Source organism: Erinaceus europaeus, chromosome 14 (assembly GCF_950295315.1).
Source record: "Erinaceus europaeus chromosome 14, mEriEur2.1, whole genome shotgun sequence".
NCBI lineage: Eukaryota > Metazoa > Chordata > Mammalia > Eulipotyphla > Erinaceidae > Erinaceus > Erinaceus europaeus.
The window spans coordinates 36,820,198-36,842,605 of NC_080175.1; the positions used below are offsets into that span (position 1 = coordinate 36,820,198).

Here is a 22,408-nt window from a genome sequence, read left to right on the forward strand (position 1 = left end):
GGTGAGAATCATCTGAATCAAAGTATTAATGGAAACATTTTCTCTCATCAACTTGAAGCACATTGTTGGGATGCAGTTACCAAACACCATCTCAAGCATTTTCTGCATTTGACCTTTATGAGACCCTAAAGAAGCAACTATATTAATCATCTTTGCAAAGAACTGAGACTTAATTTCAGGACAAGTGACCCAGAATTCCACAGGAAATCTCACATGGGTCTGGATTTCTCCCTTAATTATACATTTTGAATTTTTAATTTTCTTCAAGGAATTATATTCACCATTTTGTACATCATAAAATTCTTTTTTCATTTTTTTCTTCATTGTCACCAGGATTATCGCTGAGGCTCAGTGCTGGCACCATGAATACACAGCTTCTGGCAGCCTCCCCCCTTTTTTTCTTTCTATTTTATTTGACAGAACAGAGAGAAATTGAGAGGGGAGGGGAAAACAGAGAAAGAGAGAGACACCTATAGACCTGCTTTACCATTCAGGAAGCGTCTCCTCTGCAGGTGGGGCGGGAGGCTCAAACCCAGGCCTCCTTGCACATGGTGATATGTGCATTTAAAAGGTTGCATCACCATGCAGCCCCATAATGAAAGTCTTTGCATTCAGAGATAAGGAATAGCAGAAATTTTCTGGGAAAATTCTAATCTACTTGGGAAATGATTTTTTTTACCTGATAAAGTATATAGTTTTCTCAACCAATCTGCCAAAACACTTTCCCCAAGTAATACTTTATTTGAAATGTAGACAGTAGGTAAATTGCATGTAAGTTCACACATACCACTGTTTTAAAAAAAATTTTATTATCTTTATTTATTGGATAAGACAGGCAGAAATTGAGAGAAGGAGGGGAGATAGACAGGGAGAGAGACACCTGCAGCATTGCTTCACCACTCACAAAACTTTCCCCTTGTAGGTGGGGTCCAGGGGCTCTAACCCAGGTCCTTGTGCACTGTAATATGTGCACTCAACCAGGTGCACCACCACCCAACTCCCAGCCATTGTTTTATTTTTACTGGAATCCTGTGAGCTAAGCCAAAATCATGCTTTTGAGACCCAATTCACTCTTAAGGAGTCTTCAATAAATGACTTATCCCAGGCTCCTGTTTGTCTTACACTGAATTTACTGGAAACACACACACACACACACACACACACACACACACACAGCATGTTAATGTTTGAGAAGTGTTAACTCTAGTCAATATTGTGATGGTCTGTTTTATCAATTACACAAGATTAAGTTTAACAGGATACAGAAAAAGAATGAAATGAGAGAGAGAGAAAGAGAGAGAGAGACAGACAGACAGACAGATAGATTAGAACCCCAGAGTACCACACTAGTACTTATGACACCAGGAATCAAATTAGGAAACTCAGGCATCTCAGTTATGCAAGCTTGATGCTCTATCAGTTGAGTAATTTCCCTGACCAGTGCTTTAATGTTTTTAATTTTTTATCATATTTCTCTGGTTTGTATTTTAAGTGACCAACTGTGTGAGTTTGTTTAAAATCAGGATAAACACACACACACACACACACACTACATCTCATAATGGCTTTCACACAGTGGGCCTTTTTCCTGGTGGAAATCTCCAGCAGTGCAAGTATCTGAGGGTCACTGGGTACAGAGGCTCAAGAAAGTGATTAAAATCTCAGCAGCTACTACTCAAACTTTGGGGGCTTTTAGGCAAATCAGATTACTCTTAAAAACTATCACTGAGTGACAGCAAACAACACGGCTCTTGGAGGCACGAGAATAGATCTCACTTTGCTCTCTTCCAGTTCTGACTTTCTTCTAGATGCCACAGTGCACACTGAGACTGATTTTATATTCTCCTTTCACCCCGTAGGTTTCTTCTGCATAGGGAGTTCCTATTGATCAATCAGATCCATAGTATTTTAGAACCATGTTCCCTACTGTTTTCATTATTCCTTTCTCTCCCCTATGTATAAAACAATAAAAATTCTGAGATACAAGATGAGGGAGACTGGAGAACTAGCATTTAGTTTGGGTCAACAGAATTCTCTATAGACATACCTGCTATTGTAAATATTCACACCCCATAATAATGACATCTGGTTAAGGACAAAGATACAAGTGTACCCAATACTCTGCACATTGAAGCACTAATTCATTTTGCTCTTTGCACAAAGCTGAATGTCTGTCTACACTGTTGGCTCTGTGGAGGTCCTTCAGGTGATTGCCAGGAATCAGTTAGTCCGATCTTTAATCTTCCAACCTTTCCACTGTACACAGAAGGATGGTTTTATATATTAAGTTCTATCTAAAATTATTCTCATAATGACTTTCCTTTTTGTCTGTGATCTTCCTGAAATGTGAAAACTCTTACCCTCAGCAGTCACACAAAATGCAAATTGTCAAGTGGCCCACAGACTTCCTGCTTCTCCTACCCGGTTTTTACCTACTTACGAAATAGAAGAAAAACAGCACAAACATTTAACTGTTGTTAATTTTAAAGTTTTCTGTTTAGGGCAATGAAACATTACTGAGGTAATGCACATTTACAAGGCCTTGGAGTAACAGACATGCTTTCAATCAGTCTCTTGCTGGCCTTTTGTTTTTCCTTGAGAAATTCACATATCCTTGTGCCATCTTTAACTATTCATCTTGTGTTGGCTATCCAAATACACCCAATAATGTTCTTTCTGAAATTATGCCAGTCGGGGTAAATGCAGCTAGGCTTGGACATTAAACTGTGATGTCTGTTTTCTAGAGAATGTGGCAGTCTTGCCTAAAGCCTTACCCTGGTCCCCATGCAAGTTCTATTTTAAATTATTCCTTTAAAGGTCATTTCATATCCTGGGGGTATTTGCACTGGTCTGGCCAATCTTCTTAAGTATTGGTGTTGCCCTTGCTAGTGTTTTATTGAAACAAATATGTCTCACACATTGCCTAGCCATGTTTTTTGGCCACTACAGCACTTTCCTTCTTGTTTGTACACTCTCCATGGAATCTGGGTTTGTGTGTGTGTGTGTGTGATAACCTTTTGTCTGCAAGAAGGCTGACTGTTAACATTCACTTGGGATCCTAACCTCAGGCTGGGTAGACAGCATAATGATTCTGCAAAATAACTTTTCTGCTCGAGGGTCTATCTGAGACCCCAGGTTCAATCCCCAACACCACTATAACTCAGAACTGAGCAGTACTTGAGGCCTTCTCTCTCTGCATCATTCCCTCTGTACCCATCTCATTAAAATAAATAAAATATTTTTGAAAAGGAATTTAATCTCAACCATTTTTCCAGAAAGCTTGAATGAGCTATTTCATACCGATTTAGCTCCCCCTCCCCCAGCTGTTTCTTGTATGTGGTTTATGCCTCTGAACAAGATCAGTTCTAGAAGGTTAGAAGATACAGGGTGTGAGTGCAGGCAGTGGAGCACCTGGTTAAGTGCACATGTTACCATATGCAACGACCCAGGTTCAAGCCTCTGGTCCTCACCTGCAGGGGGAAAGCTTCACAAGCAGTGAGGCAGTGCTACAAATGTCTCTTTCTCTCTCTCTCTCTCTCTCTCTCCTTATTTATTCCCTTCCCTCTAAATTTCCCTCTGTGCTATCACATTAAATAAAGTTTAAAAAAAAACCTTGAAGAAAAAAAATACAGGGCATCAGTTTCTACCAGTCTTGACTTCCCAGAAACACATTCCTGGAAATGGGAGCATGTTCTTTCCTCATTAAAACTGGAGCCTCTGGCTACATGTATTATCATTTGGTCAAAATAGATATAGACCTTTTAGAAGACCCTATTTCACTGTCAAGTTGTACTTTTTGTGGATTATATTAAGTAGTGTTTATTTTATTTATTTCACATGAAATAGAGAATCTCATGAGAGAGGGAAAGGGAGAGAGGGAGGGAGGGACTGTGGGAGAAAGAGAAAGAGAGAGAGAGAGATCACTTGTCACCAGCCAGGGAACCTGAGGCATGAACATCCTGTTCTCTGCCAGCAAAGCTATTTCCCCAGTTGCTCAGCAGCTTTTACAATTCTATGTGCCATGTTTTATTTTCATAATTCAAAGATCAGAATTCACACTGGAAGATTTTCTCTGCATGTAAGGAAGAAATTTTGTCTAGGAAGCATAGGATTCCTTGATCATTCTTCTTCCCACCTCTCCTTCTCTATCCTTTTGAATCTGTGTTGGCAGCTGTAACAATATTTCCTGGATTTTCAAATAAAATTGAGTAGAGAAACTTGTAGGGTCTCCAGTCTAGTGATCAGAAAAGCAAATTAATATTATGGTATAGTATGAAGCACGCTTATCAAAGGGGTTATTGGAACAGCCTTCTATGGGAAAAGTTTAGACTTAAAAGTCAAGCATATGAAAAGTCTTAAAACTGTGCATACCTCTTGGCCCAGTCATTAATTTTCTGGACATTTGTCTTGTAGAGGATTTTCAAGTAACTGTGCAAAGACTGGCAGTCAGGATGTTCCCACAATGTTGTTTAATAGTTTTGAAAAAAAAAAAAACAGTTGAAAGAAATAAATATATGTTTTAAAATAGAGAAAGGGCAAGTGAGTGGTGGTACACCTTTTTGAGTGCATATGTTACCATGTATAAGGACCTGAATTCAAGTTCTGGATCCCCACCTGCCGGGGGGAAGCTTCACTAGTGGTGAAGCAGTTCTACAGGTGTCTCTCTGTATTTCTCTCTATATATCTCCCCCACCCTTCTCAGTTTTTCTCTGTCTGTCCAAAAAATAAAATAATAAAATAAAACTATAAAAATGGTAAATAAATTAGGGCTGGAATTATGGCAACCAAAAAATAAAGAAAGGATTTAAATAAATTCTATATTCATGCAATGTAGTAATATATAGACATTATGAATTAAAATACCTCAGTATGATCATAGACATGGAAAGTCATTTTTTCAAATGTATAAAAGGTAGTTTATTTGATGAAAAACAGATCAGTATATTCCATACACAGATAGCCCTCATGATTCTAATAGTGTTCTTCTCTAGGATTACATGTAATTTCAGTTTTTGTTGTTAATGTTATTGTTTGTTTGTTTCTTACACATCTACATTCTCCTTTTTTTCTTAGAGTATTGTTGTTATTTGATTAAAAAAGGAAAATAAATGTTAGTCCCTGCATAGGGGTATTAGCTCAATCCAGTGAGTGCCTCTGACATGGTTCTCTCAAACCAAACCAACATGGCTTCCCAACATGGACAAGCCAGTCATGTGCACACCAAAGAGACTCAAGTTCCTACATGTCTCCTCAGGAAAAGAAAGTCCTCCTGTAAGTGACACTCCTGATGATGGTGATGAACCCATGCCTGTCCCTGAAGACCTGTCCACCACATCTGGAGGCCAGCAGAACTCCAAGAGTGAGAGAGGAGTAGGTGAGTTGGGTCTGACCAGCATCCAGCTGGCAGCCAGTTGGGTGTTCTGCTTCTCTTAAAGCCTGTGTCTTTTACTGTCCTTCCAAGGAGAGAGTTCACAGGACCTGAGCCATTCTGTTTTTATTTAACCTCTATGTTAAAGGCATACAGACTAAAAATCAGCAGGAAGGGACTATCTCCATGAAGGAGGACAGATACATGGAACAAGACTAGTGACCCACATACAGAGCAGATGGCAGTGCTAGGAGCACACTTCCCTGAGAAGCTCATACTAGTTTTGTTCCATGTCCTCAGTGCCCCTCCAAAACTATAAGGACTGTGGAGAGTGAAAATCCTACTTCCTAAGTATTAGGATAATAGGACTCTGTATCTTTAGAACTCTGAATAAGACGGAGCCACATGTAACCCTCTTAAGTTAACCCTCTCATCTCTACTTCTTAAATATCAAACTTGATTGACAGTCTAATAAACAGTGTGTTAAGTGTTTAAATATCTAGAGCATTTCAGTTTGTATATTATTTACCTCATTTTCCCAAAAAGCAGTAGTTATAGAAATATCTGCTATCTCTCTCCTGTCTAATTTACACATGTTCATAAAACTGAAGTTTGCTCTACCTTTTTTCCATCACCATGGCTTCACCACTTAGATCAAAATATTTTCAGATAGGAAAAGACAGAGAAAGGAAAATATTCCATAGTACCAGCATATCCCCCAGTACATGGGGGACAAGGCTTGAAGTTGGGCTACATGCATAGCAAAGCAGGTACACTATCCAAGTGAGTGCTCTTGCTGGCTCTAGTCTAACATCATAACTGTAGGGAAATAGAGGCCCAGAAAAGCATAGGGAAATAGCTTGTTAGCAGCATCAGAGCAAGACTCAGTTTCTGATTGAAGACTAGTGTTCATCCCATTATACTCTATTCTTATGAGTTAAGAAACAAACAGTTCCTTAACATATCAATTTGTCTCTTAAAAAAAAAGAAGGAAAAAAGTCTTTGATGATGAAGTCACCTATTTTCACTAAAAAATATCATGAAGGAGGCGAGAGGATGAGAGGAGGAGCTCACTGGGGAGGTATCTGTCTTGTGATGTGTGGGACCCAAGTTTGATCCCAGAACCACATGGGATAGCAGCTTGAGCAGCTCTAGTGTTGTGTTACCTTTACCTTTCTGTCTGAGATGTGTCTTCTCTCTCTCTCTCTCAGTCTCCCTCTCTTTCCCTCTCTCTCTCTTTCTCTCTCTCTGCAGGACCCCAGCTCATAAATATATATATATATATATAATAATTAATAATAAAAGGGATATCATATGAGTCAGGTGATGGCACATCTGGCTGACCGCACACATTACCATACGCAAGGATGTGGGTTCAAGGCCCATGCTCCCACCTTCGGGGGTTGCTTCATGAGTGAAGCAGTGCTACAGGTATATCCCTCCTCTCTATCTTCCCTTCCTTTCTCAATTATTCTCTGACCTATGAAATAGTTAAAATGGAAATTTTTTAAAAGGAATATCATGAAAAATGATAGTTAGCAGTGAGATTAAATGAATCACATGTAGACTAGCCACATAATGCCCCACCAAAAAAAAAAAAAAAAAAAACCATCTGGGGCAATGTGTGGAGAAGCCTCAAGGTTATGAAAATCATCACACAGTCCCCATGGCATATGCTAGGGCAATAGCGCTAAGAAACATGTTTCTGTTCCAATGTGTCTTAGTAACCAAATAGACCTTGGGTACAGTAGTTCTCCATTTTTTTTTATTTTTTATTTAAGAAAGGATTAATTAACAAAACCATAGGGTAGGAGGGGTACAGTTCCACACAATTCCCACCACCCAATCTCCATATCCCACGCCCTCCCCTGATAGCTTTCCCATTCTCTATCCCTCTGGGAGCATGGACCCAGGGTCATTGTGGGTTGCAGAAGGTAGAAGGTCTGGCTTCTGTAATTGCTTCCCCACTGAACATGGGCGTTGACTGGTCAGTCCATACTCCCAGACTGCCTCTCTCTTTCCCTAGTAGGGTGGGTCTCTGGGGAAGCTGAGCTCCAGGACACATTGGTGGGGTCTTCAGTCTAGGGAAGCCTGGCCGGCATCCTGATGACATCTGGAACCTGGTGACTGAAAAGAGAGTTAACATGCGAAGCCAAACAAATTGTTGAGCAATCATGGACCCAAAGCTTGGAATAATGGAGAGGAAGTGTTAGGGGGGTACTCACTGCAAACTCTAGTGTACTTCTGCTTTCAGGTATATATTTTGCAGTAGTTTATGGATACGTGTGAACATATGCTCTCATATGTTCACTTTGTTAGAAAGTGAACCACCTGAGATGGAGTCAGAGTATACTATGAAAGGAAAGGTCTCACCCGAGTAATGAAGCTGAAGGGTTGTCATTCCACATGTGAAGTCTCTGGACACAGTCTGAAGTGAAGCATGTTGAGGTGGCTATCATGTTGGTTAAGTTGTGATCAGAAGATGCAATATTATTTGATATGGATTGGGAGAGGCATACGGGAAAGTGGGCCCTATCCAAGGGTTCCAGGACTGGGGGAAGTAGAGGCTCTATAGTGGAGATGTGAGGTTCCTGCTGTCTTAGGGTTCAAAAAGACAATCCATAGTTAATGTTATCATCACATTATTTGGTAATTGGGTTAACTTTGAAAAGTCCTTTTGTTAGGGTTTGCTGTCCAGTACCCAGTATCTTGTATATAGCTGTGCTATTGGTTGCTTCTGATCTACTTGGTCTAGGCTTTTGAGAGAGTCTGCATATCAATTACACAGCCTATATATTGAAAAGATTCAGTTTGTGTTTTGAAAAACTTTGAGACATACAATTAATTTTCTCCCTCTCATATTAATTAACTAGTGATTTATATGACTACATTTTACTAGGAGTGTACATAAACGCCATTCCTACCACCAAAAGACTGTGACCCATACCTCCCACCCACTCCCACCCTCCACTGTCCCAGGAAGCTGCATGTCTACCCCTCACCACAGGGTTTTTACTTTGATCCCCTACTTACAATTTGGTCAGGTCCTGCTTTTAATTTCCCTTTCAGATCTTCTTACTCAACTTCTGTTGATGAGTGGGATCATCCCATACTCATCTTTATCTTTCTGACTTAGCTCACTTAACATAATTCCTTCTAGCTCTGTCCAAGATGGGTTAGACCTTGGGTACAGTAGTTCTCCATTTTAATATAGCTGTACTAAAAATCATTTGATGAGGATCAGAAAATAAAACCTATACATTTGAATTATTTCCCCTCATAAGAAATGGGTGCTGTGTGGGTAGTAGATGAGTAGTAGATGGGAAGAGAAGAAGCCACTCTGCTCCGCACATACTATTTCCCAAAGTTGGGACATAGAGAGTGTGGTTATAATTGACATTTTGATTTTTGAGATTATGTCCCATCTTCTATACATAAAGCTAGTTTACTCACACACTACCAAGCCTATTTTCTTCCTAGACACATTAATGTAAATGAAAATAGTAAGCCAGGGATAGTGCCAGTTCAATAAAAATGGACAGATCTCTGAATTGCTATTCTGGGTGTGATACTGAGCTCACTGTCTGTTTCGAGGATGTTATCTTCTGCCAATAGCTGCTCATGACTTATCTCAAAGTAGAGTTAGGGCTCAGGCACCAGGAGCCAGAAGAAATGGGGAGAGGGGCGTGTATTCCCTCACCATGTGGAGGGGAACCCAGAGCTCAGACCTAAGGATAAGGGCTCTTGGGTGCGTGTAGAGAAACCCCAAGTCCTCTCCCTGCAGCCTCCCAGCTGTGCAGCCTGGAGATCTGCCTCCCAGAGGTCTTTAGAGAACTGAAAGTCCTGCTGATTCCTGGAGAGTGAAGTCTTGTCCTGGTAGTGGGAAAGAAGCAGTTGTTATAACTGACCATCTCGTAGTCTCCTGAATGGATCATCCCTTTTGTCCTTCCCATTGAGGTGATTTTCTTTTGACAAGGGGTCAGGAAGCTACATCTGAGCCAGACATCGTTCCCCTAGTTTCCTAGTTTTGATTCCAGCTCCTGTTTCTAACATGCACACACCTGCTCAAGTGTCAGTTTGGTCCAGGGCAGCTTGATGCCTTCCCCAAGCTCTCTTCCCAGAGTTTTCCTGCCTAGAACATGACTTAATTTCTACTTCCCCTTCCAGGGACAACGTGGATAATGGGTGAATTTCACAATCAAAAAATTTCAAGATCCCAAGTAACCTCTTTGCTGGGTTTGAGGATAGGAGTTAGTCATGTGAGCAGACAGGGGGTGGGGGTTAAGGTGAAGGGCTGAATTGCTGTTCCACAGCAAATGCTGTCATCAGGCCTGGAAGTCAAAGGACCAAAGGATTTGCAAAGAAAAAACAAAAACGGCTTATGCAAAAAGACTTTCATGCCTGAAGTTCATTCCTCAAGTTTCAAGTAGGACTGAACTGGGCTATGGTCAAGTCCTCTCTCTCTCTCTCTCTCTCTCTGTCTCCTATTAAAATAATAAAATATTAAAGAGTAAAAAACAAACAGGAACACTGATAGCACTGGAACATGACTTGGGGAGGTTAGAGGAAAAAGTTGGTGAGTGGGAGGGTTCTAGAAACCAGAGCAGGAAGAGATTTAAAGGGAACCAATGACTTCCACAGTTACAAAAGCTCAGAAGTCATCCTTATAAAGATAAATAATAAGTAAATACATAAATAAATAAATATAAGCAGAAGGTGTCCTTTACAATTCTCTTAGGGGATACACTAGCATTAGCATGGGGTGGTTATTAAGTAAGTCATTATTTTATTGTTGCAACTAGGGTTATTACTGGGACTCAGTGTCTGCATGGCTCCACTGTTCCCAGAAGCCTTTTTTTTCTGTTCTTCCTTTTTGTGGAGATTGAGAGACAGCTATAAATGGAGAAGAAGATAGATAAAGAGAATGAGAGACACTGGCAGCCCTTCACCACACGTGAAGCTTTCCCCTTACAGATGGGGACTGGAGCTTGAACTTGTGTCCTTGCACATAGGAACATGTGCTTTGCTGGGTAAGCCACCAAATCACTGATTGTTAATCATTGAATTACTAAAGTAAGTTGTAATCTGTAGCATAAAATAAATTAGGTGTGTGAACAGCATGAGGAGACAATGGAAAACGTGAAGGTGACTCACAGATGAAAGCAAATGGAAACACGTGTGAAGTTACATGTCTTCAGCTCCCTGGGAAAGAGGCAGAAGAGCACAGGGGTGTAAGGGGACAGACAGAGGAAATGAGAAGGAGCCCCTCCCCACACAGAAGCAGAGGAGTAGGAAGAGGAAGTGCAGTTACAGGAGGAAAAAAGGACAAAAAGGAGGTATAAAGGGAGGTAGCAGAGACAGGCCTGGCCAGCCTGAGGAGAGGCAGTTTAGAGATGGAGGTGCCAAGTTCAGACTCCCTCTCCCATCTGGGTCTTGGGCTACTGAGCAACCTTTTACCTCTCTGAGTCTCAGTGTCTTCACCTGGTTTATTTTTAGTTACCATTTTTTATTTGGTTTCTTCACCTTTTAATTATTTTTTAAAATTTATTTTTCATGAAAGAGCTAGAAGAAGAGAGGGAGGGAGAGGGAGGGGAAAGAAGAGAGTATGCAGATCACTGCTCAGATCACTGGCTTATGGTGGGGGGGGGGATTGAACATGGGACCTCAGAGCCTCAGGTATAGAAGTTCTTTTGCAGAAACATTATGCAGTCTCCCCAGCCCTGCTTCTTCACTTTAAGGTGACACAACAGAGCACACCTCACAGTATGTCTTCAAGGATTGAATGAAAAATAAATAAATAAACATGTTTAACATGCTTGAGGACAGGACACCAACTGTAAACAGCAGAAAGACCAGGGAAAGACAGAAAAACAAGGCAGCTTACATAGAATAGAGATTTCAAAGATTTTTGAGAGGCACAAGGGAAACTTTTATAGTTTCACATGAGAGAGGGAAGGAGAGAATAGATAATATCTGTAGTGCTAAGAATAAAAGAAAAAAAAACTACTAATTTGAAAGTTGATTCAAGAGGCCAAGAGATGCATCAGGTGATCTGGTGACAGTATACACACTTGACCATGTGTGAGGAACTGAGTTGTAGCTCTAGCCACCACATAGGAGGATCTGTCATGCATGGTCGGTCTCTCTCACCTTTTTTGAAAGGAGGTAAGAGGGAGAGAGGAGGAAGAGTCTTCTGAGATCAGTAGAGTCACTGGGGTGCATGCAAAGCCCCAGTGCACAGAGAAAAAACAAACAAAAAACACCCCCCGCAAAAAAAAAACAACAACTGATGCATGAACTAAGCAAAATGAAAAGAGACCCAAAGAGAGGGGGGAGATGAGAGTGGAGAAAACCAAGAGAAATTAAGGTTGCCAGCCACCTAAGACTCAAGTTAAGGTCCTGAGCATTCATTGTTACTGTTGAAATTTCAAAGAGAAATGGTGGGAGATCAAGAGCTGATACAAGCTGGGAAAGTGTTTGGTCATAACAGGCCTCTGGGGGGTATGTTTCAGAAAGAGACAAGGGAGGATGCTTTTGAAAAGGTATGATGTTCAGTTTTCATCTCAACCTGGAGGAGAAACCACAGTAATGGACAAATTGATGGGAAATGGTCAACATCTACCACTTATGACAGGGGAGGTGGCATTTTCCTGTTGAGTGGTTCATTCCCAGAATGAGGAAAGTAATGCTTTCACATCTCACTGACTCACCCAGTGTGGCGGAAAAAAAAAAAAAAAAAAGATTAAGACTGTACTGTTAAGAAATACAGTCTCCAGGGTCTTTTTTTTTTTTAAAGAGGAGAGGATAATAAAACATGTCAGAGAAAAAAGGTCAAGTAGAGGTCATAACCTTCAATTGGGCTCCAGTTTTCTACTGTGTCTGAGTAAGAGGAGACAAGCATTAGCAGTGCAGTTTGAAGACTAATTCAGAGGAGCCAGAGAACTTCCTAGCGAGGGGAATTTAGTCATTCAACCTGTCGATTTAGTGCGATGAGAATTCACTCTTCTGAAGTGGTCTCTCCAAAAATGAGAGAACTCTCGCCTCTCTGAAGTGGTTGTGTCTGAAACTACTGAAAAAAAAAAAGAGGGTGCACTCAGTGACCTCTAAAGGCAACCCCACATTTTCTCACTCAACCATGGCACGAGTAGTAGATAAGGAGAAAATGGTTAGTCCTTTCTGACACCTGTTGACTGGGGGCTCTTAAACACTCAAGTGTTCTCTATAGCACCTATGTCACCAGGAGTGTCTGGAGACCACATAGGAATTTTGCATTTAAAAAAACACCTTAAAAGTAGATTTACTTCTTTTCTTCCTTTTGTCAGCTATCCTTATACTTGTTCCTTCTCTTTATCATGAATACTTGTCTGTTGCCACTTGCTCTCTTCCTCCTGTATGCAATTCCAAAATTGACCATAGACCCCAGAGCTCCAGAGAGCTGGCATGGTGGGGTTACATGGTGGTACACCCAGTTAAGTACACACATTAACATGTGCTAGGACTTGGGTTCTAGCCCCTGCTCCTCGCCTGCAGGGGGTGATGATTCATGTGTGGTGAAGCAGGTCTACAAATGTCTCTCTTTCTCTCTTCCTCTTTTCTACCCTGTCTTCTCAATTTCTTCTGTCCTATTAAATAAAAAAGGAAGCAAGGAAGGAAGGAAGGAAGGAAGGAAGGAAGGAAGGAAGGAAGGAAGGAAGGAAGGAAAGAAGGAAGGAAAAGTGGCCATGAATTTGTAGTGCAGGCACCAAGCCCCAGCAAAAACCCTGAAGGGACAACCAAGGTCTGAAGCACAATGGTCTTCTAAGACTGCAATAGAAGAGTGATTTACACAAGAATAGAAAGCAAGGCAGTTGAGTCTGAGAAAGCCTGAGACTTCTCACTGATAGAGGGTTGAGGGTGGTTTAGCAATCGACTTGGCTATGTGAACGTACAACTGAGACCATGGTATGCAGTTGTCCGCCTTGTGCAGAGGGCAGTGTGAGGGCTAGTATGAGTTGAAAAATATTGGTCAATGGTGTATATTTATAACCACCTGCTACCTACCATGTTCCTGGTTTGCCCCTGCTTACTTGTACTTCCTACCCCCAGAGTTGGGAGGTGCTGGCCAATGTTAAATAGGTGATTTACTCGAAGACTTAGTTACTCTGAGTCTCACAGTGCTCTGTGCTCTTGATAAAACTCTCAAAACTGAGTTACTGCACTTTGGGTTCTGCCCTTCCAGTAACTTGAGCAAAGTGTCATTGAGTCACTTTTGCAAAAAAAGAGAAATAAAGGCGGGCGTGGGGGCAGCATAATGGTATTGTGAAAGATTTTCATTCCTGAGGCTTGGAGGTCCCAGGTTTAATTCCCAGCACCACCATCAGCCAGAGCTCAGCCACCTATTGTCTTTCTATTTTCTTTCTCTTTCTCTCTCTGAAAATAAATTTAAAAATATTAAAATAGTAACTAAAAATAAATTAAGTGAAGACATTGATAGTCAGTTTAAAGCATAGCTAAGCAGTGCTCTGGCCTCTCTGTAGCTCTCTCTCTCTCTCTCTCTCTCTGTGTGTGTGTGTGTGTGTGTGTGTGTGTGTGTAGCTTTCTTTCTCAGTAAAATAAAATAAATGTTTAAAAATATTAAACAAGAGGTGAAACAAAAAAATCTAGGTTTCTTTTCTACTGTAATCCAGGAAAAAGAAATAAAAAGATAATGCATGAAAAAAAGTTTTCTCTGTTGATACTTTCATTCCTTTACTCAGGCATGAGCCAGAGAATGGAGAGATTGTAGGAGGATTCAAAGGATTCATACACTTTTCAATTATTTATTCTGGCATCAAGATCTCACCTTCATTTTCGAAGTTGGGGTAAAACACAGAATTGGCACTGAGGGGTGTGCGGATGGCCATACACATCTCCCAGCTGGGGAGGGGAGAGTTTTGGGTTGGGAAGCGAAAGCAGTGGCTTTGGTCTCATTGGAGATTGGGCAGTGAGTTTTTGAGCACAGATGCAGAGCTACTTATCTAATCAGCAGTTAGAGGAAGTTGTCTTTATCTATGAAATGCATCTCTTTCGAACTGATAAACCCTGTGTGAGCTAGAGAGAAGTATTATCTCTCAGCATCTGAGCAGTAGCTGCAGCTGAGCTGAGGCCTGTTCAGATGGGGTGGACTGTGAGAGAAGTTTCAGAGCAGTAAAGTGCTGAGTAGTTGGGTGTCTTGGTCTTTTTCTTCTTTTCTTTCTTCCTTTCTTCCTTTCTTCCTTTCTTTCTTTCTCTCTTTCTCTCTTATCCCTATGAGGAATAACTAAAAGCATGCCATTTGAATTTTTGTCTACCTTGCTATTTCAAGTCCTTTCCTTTCTTCCCAGTTGAAGAAAGGACCGGTTGTGTGGGTTTGAAGGTTCTGTGCAATGCTGCTTTTAATTGACTGTATCTTAGAATGCCTTAGGACGACAGAGCAGTTGTCACCACCATGCATGACTCACCTGAACCAAGAGAATTCCAACCAAAAATATTTGTTTTTCTGAATTCCTAGAAATGATTGTGACTATCCACTAATTCTTTCACACTTGGAAAGTATAGTTCTTGTTTTCTGTTTAAAAGCAAATGTTGCCAGGGAGACAACACAGCCTATGAGAGAATCCATTGCATATCTGAGGTCTCAGAGGTTGAAGGTTCAATCTCCAGCACCACCTTATGTCAGATCTGAGCAGTGTTCAAGTCTTTCTCTGATAAGAAATAATGGAAATAAATAGAAATAAATTTTAAGCTTTTTATTTATCTCTACATTGTATTTTAGTGTGAACACCTTGGAAGTCATGATCTATGCAAAACCCCATGAAGAAGTAGAACATTAAAATAAGTGAACTGTCGAGCTGGGGAGATAGCACAATGGTGTTGTAAAAAGACTTTCATGCCTGAGGTACCAAAGGTCCCATGTTCAATCCCAAACACCACCATAAGCCAGAGCTGAACAATGCTCTGGTAAAAAAAAAAAAAAATTGAATTATGCAATACACAAGGTACAATCTGAGTGGAAGGGGGAGACAACATAGTAGTTATGCAAAAAGTCTCTCATGTCTGAGGCTCTAGAGTCCCAGGGACAAACCCACATATCACCAAAAGCCAGAGCAGTGATCTAGAAAAAAGAAAGAAAAAAAAAATTAAAAGACAGCTGGATAGTGTTGTGCAACAGCTAGGCACCAGGCATGAGAGACTGAAGAACATACTGTGGAGAAAATTGAAACTAGTATGTGAGGGGAGTGGGGATCTTAGTGGAGCTGTGGTGGATGGATTGTGCATATGGGTGTGATGTATGTGCCGTGTGCCTGTGTTGGGTCTGTATGTATGTGATGTGCCTGTGCTTGTGCCCTGTATTTGTGTGTGGCAGGGACTCTGTGCTGTTTGCTGCTGTCCATTGTGGTTTATGTGTGGTTCATCCATGCATACATTTGCCATGTGTGTATGCATGCATGTGCATTTGTGGTATGTGTGTGGCATGTCTGTGAATCTGTGATGTGTGAATCTGCATGTGTTGAGTATGGTGTGTGTTGTATGTGTATGTGGGGAGCATGTGTATGTTAGTGCACCATGTGTGGCATATCTGAGTATATGTGTGTGCTGCAGGTGTGTATCTGTGTGAGCTTGTGTGTTTTCATGTCAGCAAATGCTGTCTTATATGACATGACTATGTGTCCATTTGTCTGTGTGGTGTGTATGTATGTCATCCATGTTCACTGATGAAAGACCACAGTGGGTGTCTTGAAGGAAATATGTCTACCTGGGGCCAGGCAGCAGGAATGTTCAGTTCTCAATGCTGTGGTCCCCTGGCCTGTTGGCCCTGCCTTCATACCATCCTCCACACCCTGAAGTGAGGGAGTAACTATTAATATAGCAGGAAACCAAAGGCTGCTGCTAGGATGCTTGGGAAGCACTGGCCAGGTTGAGTGAGCAGAACAGCTCCTGAGAATCACAGAGCAAACATCAGGTTCTCCGCAGCTGCTGGAGAGACAGTACACCTGAGAGAAGCCAGCAGGATGGGAGACAGAGGGTCAGCCCTGTGGAGGCACACCTAGCAAGGCTGTGGATGGGAACAAGGGTGGGCTTACCCCTCCTCTGCTGTGTCAGGACAAGTCTGTTTTCTAGTGTTTCTGACTCTTAGCAGGTAGGAAACACCATTTGATGACACTAATATTGGTGATGTAGCCACTACATCCCCACCCCAAGGTGGTCTCAAATTTGTCACATACTCAACAGGGAACTTAAGATCAGTGGTTACAGCTTCCTCTGCCAATTGAGGTAGCTATGATTTATCCTAAGAGTTCAAGATCAGGGACGGATGGTCCAAGAAAAACAATGCACAACAAAACTCACCCATGGGAACTCTTGAGTTCTCTCCACGAATGTAGCAAAAGAAGGATTGTTCTCAACTGGGTGGTAGAATTGGCAGAGGAGGATGAAGGAAGGCTTGCTGAACTCAAACAGGAGTGAAGCAGGCTTGATTTGAGGGGAGAGTTTTTAATGGGCAGAAGGAAGAGTGAGTGGACCCAGGAGGTAGTATACCAGGTAGAATGAGACCTGTACCATAATCCTAGTCCCAGAGTTGAGTTCTGACACCACACAGGAAGGAACACCATGACCCTGGGGAAGTTCCCCAAATGGTGGAGCAGGGCTGTGGTGCTTCTCTCTACAGCTCTCTCTTGATGGATCTGAAAGAAAAGAAAAGAAAAGTTCCGCCCAAGAGTGGAGGAATGATGTATGTCAGAGGACTCTGATACCAGAAAGAAAAGAGAGAAAAAGGGAAGGAAAGAAAGAAGAAGGAAGGAAGGAAGGAAGGAAGGAAGGAAGGAAGGAAAGAAGGAAGGAAGGAAGAAAGGAAGGAAGAAGAAAGTGGTCCAGACAGTGGTGCACCTGGTTAAGTGCACACATTACAGTGCTCATGGACCCAGGTTCAAGCCTCTAGTCCCCACCTGCAGGGGGAGAGCTTCATAAGTGGTGAAGCAGTGCTGCAGGTGTCTTTCTGTTTCCCTCCCTCTCTATCTCCTCTCCTCTCAATTTCTCTCTTTATTCAAAAATAAATAAAAATATAAAAATGTCTCATGAAAAAAGAAAGACATAGTGAGAACTGGAGTTGAGATGGGAGTCTTCTAAGTCCAAAGTCCCAGGTTCAGTCTCCTGCACCACCATAAACCAGAGTTAAGTTGTGCTCAAGGAAGGAAGAAAGGAAGGAAGGAAGGGAGGGAGGAAGGAAGGAAGGAAGGAAGGAAGGAAGGAAGGAAGGAAGGAAGGAAGGAAGGATTATCCTTAATTGTACAGTCTAAGATAGCAAGCAGTGCCATTCATTTTCTCTGTTCCTATCTGTGATCACTTAACACACACACACACACACACACACACACACACACACACACACACACACACACACACTCACCTTGATTGCCACCTCTGCTATACCCTAGAGCTCAGGCATGTCATTCTTCAAGTGGAAATCAAAGGGGTGTGTTCTGGAATGAATGAATGTATGGGTAGATGGATGGATGGATGGATGGTTCCATGGGTAGATGAGTGGGTGAGTAGATGGATGAGTGAACAGATATATGGGTAGGAGAATGGGGGTGTGGACCGATGGGTGCATGGGTGGGTGGAGATGGATGAATGGTCAGTCAAATGGGCAGACCAGTGACTGACTGGATGGATGAATGTATGGTGACCTTGCTTTTTCAGGTGAAGAGCTGGTGGGACAGTAAAGAGAACTTTCAGTGGAGGAAATGGGATTTAAGGCATCATCTGAATTTGAGGCTCATGTGTAGGTTATTTTAGAATGCTGTTTCCAAAGGGGACATAATATTTCTTGGGATAGAAAGGCCTTCACTGACTGAGGCTGCCCTCCACTTGTGACAAACTTAGCCACTATGTCACACCTTACCCCAAGAGTCTCTGTGGGATACTAGATTGAGAACCTACATGAAAACATCACCATTTAACCTGGACACTTTGATTCTCACATGATTGAGTGCATCCTACGCAAGAGAGCTTTGCATGTACTTAGGGGCCATTTTTGGTTGGTGGTTGAATAGATTTTAATAAAGTAAGTAGTGTTTGAGAACATGGTGTGTGAATTTAAAAATTAATGAGTACTTATAGAAAACTTTTCCAGAAAAGGTTGAAAAGCTCCAATCCTGGCATTTTCAACTCACTTCAGGCTTCCACTCCACATCTCCAAAGATACAGGAGAATTCTGGAAAGTTGCTTGTTTTGACAAACAGGAAGAAATTCTAGCCTTATCTTTATTTAATTTGATAATATGAATTCAGGATCACCATCCTACCAAATTGTTTTTTCTAAGGGGGGCAAAGATAAATGCTTATCCATCAACAAAGATAAACAACATTTTCTGTTCCAGAGCTTTTGGTCCCAGTTTTGTTGTCTGCTTTGTTTCATCTGTGTTCAAAGAATAATTAACTTCGTTTATAAAACACCCAAACGACATTCTGTTAACTTTCCTTCTACATGGGGCTTCAGAAAGAAATGGAAAAAAAAAAAAAAAAAGGTTTCGAGCTGTGGTTGCCAGTTGTCACCTGTCCTCCTATCTGGTTAGGACATTTTCTGATTTGGGAAGTGTAAATATAACCCAGAAAAGAAGAAAAAAAAAAGCTTCCCCTCCTCTTATGCAAAGGTTTGAGCAGAGCCCTCACCATGGTCCTGTGAAGTTTCCACAACACCAGTTAATTTTGATGACAGCAGTTGCTCTGTGGAGCTGGCCAGCCCAGCAAGCCACTGTGCCTTCTGCTCTCTGTGTGAGTGAGGGGAGCTGCTACTGTGCCTGTCAGATAAGCCTTGTGTTACTCAAGGTCTTCACAGGAACTGTGGCTTTCTGCTGCATGTCTTCTCAGACCATTCATTCCAATGCCTATGGGGACCTGGGAGAGTGACAGACACTGACAGGGAGCTCAGACAGTGTGTTTAAGTTCTTGGTGTGCTGGACCTAATGAGAATGACTGGCTAGTACATGTTCAGAAGAACCACTAGGCTTTTAGGAGCTTGAAGCCAACTATGATTACTTAGAAGCATTTATACCATGGGAACCAACAAACACTGCAAAATAAGTCTTTAACTTTTGAGAGCTAGCTTCTCTGGCTTAAATTCTGCCTTGACAGCTACAGTGAGCTTGGAAAGCAGGATTTATTTTGTGAATTTCTGTGCCATGTGAATGTAGGTGTTTTCTGGAGTTTGTATGGAAGAGTGGCCCATTTTGAGCTGGGAGAAGCAAAGCTATCAATAGTGTGTGAAGAGTTGATTCCAAGTCACCTTTTGCTGTTGTTATCACAAAAAGGAAATGTAGGACCACCTAGAAATTTTCTGTTAATAAATAAAGGGGTTATTTGCTATTCAGTTTTATTGCTACTGGTGTGTGATTAGATAAATGATGCCATGTTTTATGTCATGGAACACTGTTTTTATTACCAATGTTATTATTTTGGTTTAGGGAACTTCAAAGTCAAAATTAAGATGACTCAGCAGCTCAACACATGCCTTGAATTGGTGAAGCCTTGGGTTCAATTCCCAGCACTACATGAAAAAAGAAAAAAAAAGGCAAACCAAGACAAGCACCATACATAGCACAGTGGTATTTCAATTGCTCTCATTTTTGTCTACTTTCTTGAGGGCACAGGGGGTGTTAATGGTTCTTACAGTATAGTAATTGATTGCTCTCATTTTAAAGAAAGTCAGTAAATGTAAGTGATGTGAGTTTGCTTTGCATTACATTGTCGCTAAACTATATTTTTGGGCCAGGCAGTGGCACACCTGGTTGAATATATGTATTATTTTGCTCAAGGATCTGGGTTCAAGGCACCAATCCCCATATGTAGGGGGAAAACTTTGCAAACTGTGAAGCAATATGCCAAGTGTCTCTCTGCCTTCCCTTCCCCACTCTATTTCTCTATCTCTGTCCAATAAATAAAATAAAATACTTAAAAATAACAATAAATAATCATTTTTCCAGGAAAACATTAGTCTCATCATAGCCTTCAAACTGTAAGTTTGAACTTGATCTTTAAAAAAAAAAAAAGTAGGTGCCAGGCAGTGGCACACCTGGTTAAGTGCACACATTACAGTGTGCAAGGACCCTAGTTCAAGACCCTGGTCTCCACCTGCAGGGAGAAAGCTTCATTAGTGGTGTAGCAGTGCTGAAGGTCTCTCTCTCTATCTTTCCTTCTCTCTACCTCCCCCTCCCCTCTCAATTTCTCTCTCCCTCTATCCAATAATAAAAATAAATAACTAAAAATATTTTAAAAGCCATATCAAATATTTTCAAAATCTTTTTGAGATAAATGTAGGCAGTCACCTCTTCAGCTGCCCCTGTGTGTATGTGTGTGTTGGTTTCATTGGAGCAGATCTCAGTAAGGGCTTAGCAATAGACAGGGTCTAAGGAGACTATCTAGAGCTCACTGGACAGTTAGGGACTGGAGCTGGGCCATATTCCTCCTCCTGAGCAGCACCTGACACTTGCAGTAACTTGATTAACCATAGAACCGTTTGATGCCCTACTTTCAGGCGTTCAGCTGCAGGGATCTTAGAGCAGCAGGTTTTGGGTGTGTCTCTGTGAGGCTGTCTGCCAGGAGAGTACTTCCCCTACAAGGGAAGTGGCTGCAGGCTGTCGAGTTCCACTGAAGTCACCCGGGCAAGATTCCGGTGAAGCCCTGAATACATGGTGTCTTTCCTCCACTAGGTTGGTTGATTCTGTGGTGGCTGCCAACCCTAGGTCCTTACTTCAGCTCCAGGGTTGCGTGGCAAATGGCCCATTCCCCTCTTCAGAATGAAGGACTGCTGCACTAGAGGTGATATTCTGCTGAAATGAGAAAAAGACTTTTATTACAGCCTGGGAGGCAGCTGGATGATTCTTTTTATTATTATTCTTGGAATCTGGCACCTTTGGCAATAGCTCCACACTATTTGAACCTGGTAACGATAAAAACATGCCTCCACAGTGCCTGAGAGTACTTCTCTGTTGATGCCTACTCCCCCCCGCAACATTAAATAATGGCAGTTAGTTATTGCCCAGGGTAGTTACTGTCTGCATAATCTTAGTGGTGTAGTTTAAACAGTCCAAGGTGCATTCATGTTCAGGATAAAATGCTATGGTTTCAAGTAAAGTGGTTTGAACCCTGAGAAGAAAACAGGGTCATTTTGTCATTACAAACGTAGCATTTACTCACAACTTTACAGTAGTACCATTATTGCTAATAATGGGGTCAATACTAAATTTCAGAGTTGACTTTGTAGCTGTAGATGTGAAAGTTTCTGTTAAGGGTTTATGTTTATCCATTTGTTTGTTTTTCCCTCTTCAGCTATCATTTTTATTACTAAAGGAATGAGTCCTCAGAATTTATCCTTTAAATCAGCCTGCTCTCTGTACAGACATATACACACATGTGCATGTGTTCTCCCTGTCTGTCTGTCTGTCTATCTCTGTCTCTCATGTTCTCTCGATGTTTAATCAAGTCTGAGGCATTTTAAGCAGGACCTAGGAAGGCAGCCAATCTTTGCACTTCTTGAGAAATAGCAAACTTCAACACTCCTTGTTGGAGGACAGACTTCTTATAGATGAATGATAACCAGTATTTCAGGAACATGACATGAAATATGGGCCTCAGATCTTCTTGGGTAGCACTGTCCATTGGAAATAGAGTGGCGTCTGCATATGGAGCTCTCAATTTTCTGGTAGGCCCATTAAAAAGGAGAAGTGGCACTGGTGGAGTTAATTTTAATGTATTTTTAACTTTATAGACCCAAAATATTATTTCAACATACATTAAAATAAATAATCATTCTTATAAACAGCCATTAATCAGCACTTTTCTCTTTTTTTACACTGAATTTGAAACCTTGAGTGAATGTGAATTTGTTTTTAATTTTATTTCTGTATTTAGGAGAGAACACTAGAGCATCAATGTGGTGTATCCAATGATGGGAATTGAACTCACAGCCTCCAGCCTGCAACTCCAATGCTTTATCCATGACAATATCTCCAGGATAGTGTGTTTGATACTTGCAGTCCACCTCAGT

General features: G+C 41.4%; 1 protein-coding gene across 1 annotated transcript in view; it reads left to right on the forward strand.

Annotated features, from left to right (window-relative positions):
* IKZF1 (IKAROS family zinc finger 1) overlaps positions 1-22,408 on the forward strand; it is a 136,610-nt gene that overhangs the window by 17,325 nt on the left and 96,877 nt on the right. Inside the window, exon 3 of the mRNA XM_060170997.1 lies at positions 5,255-5,374. Within this exon, the coding sequence (XP_060026980.1) occupies positions 5,255-5,374 (120 nt within the window). The remainder of the gene's footprint in view (positions 1-5,254; positions 5,375-22,408) is intronic.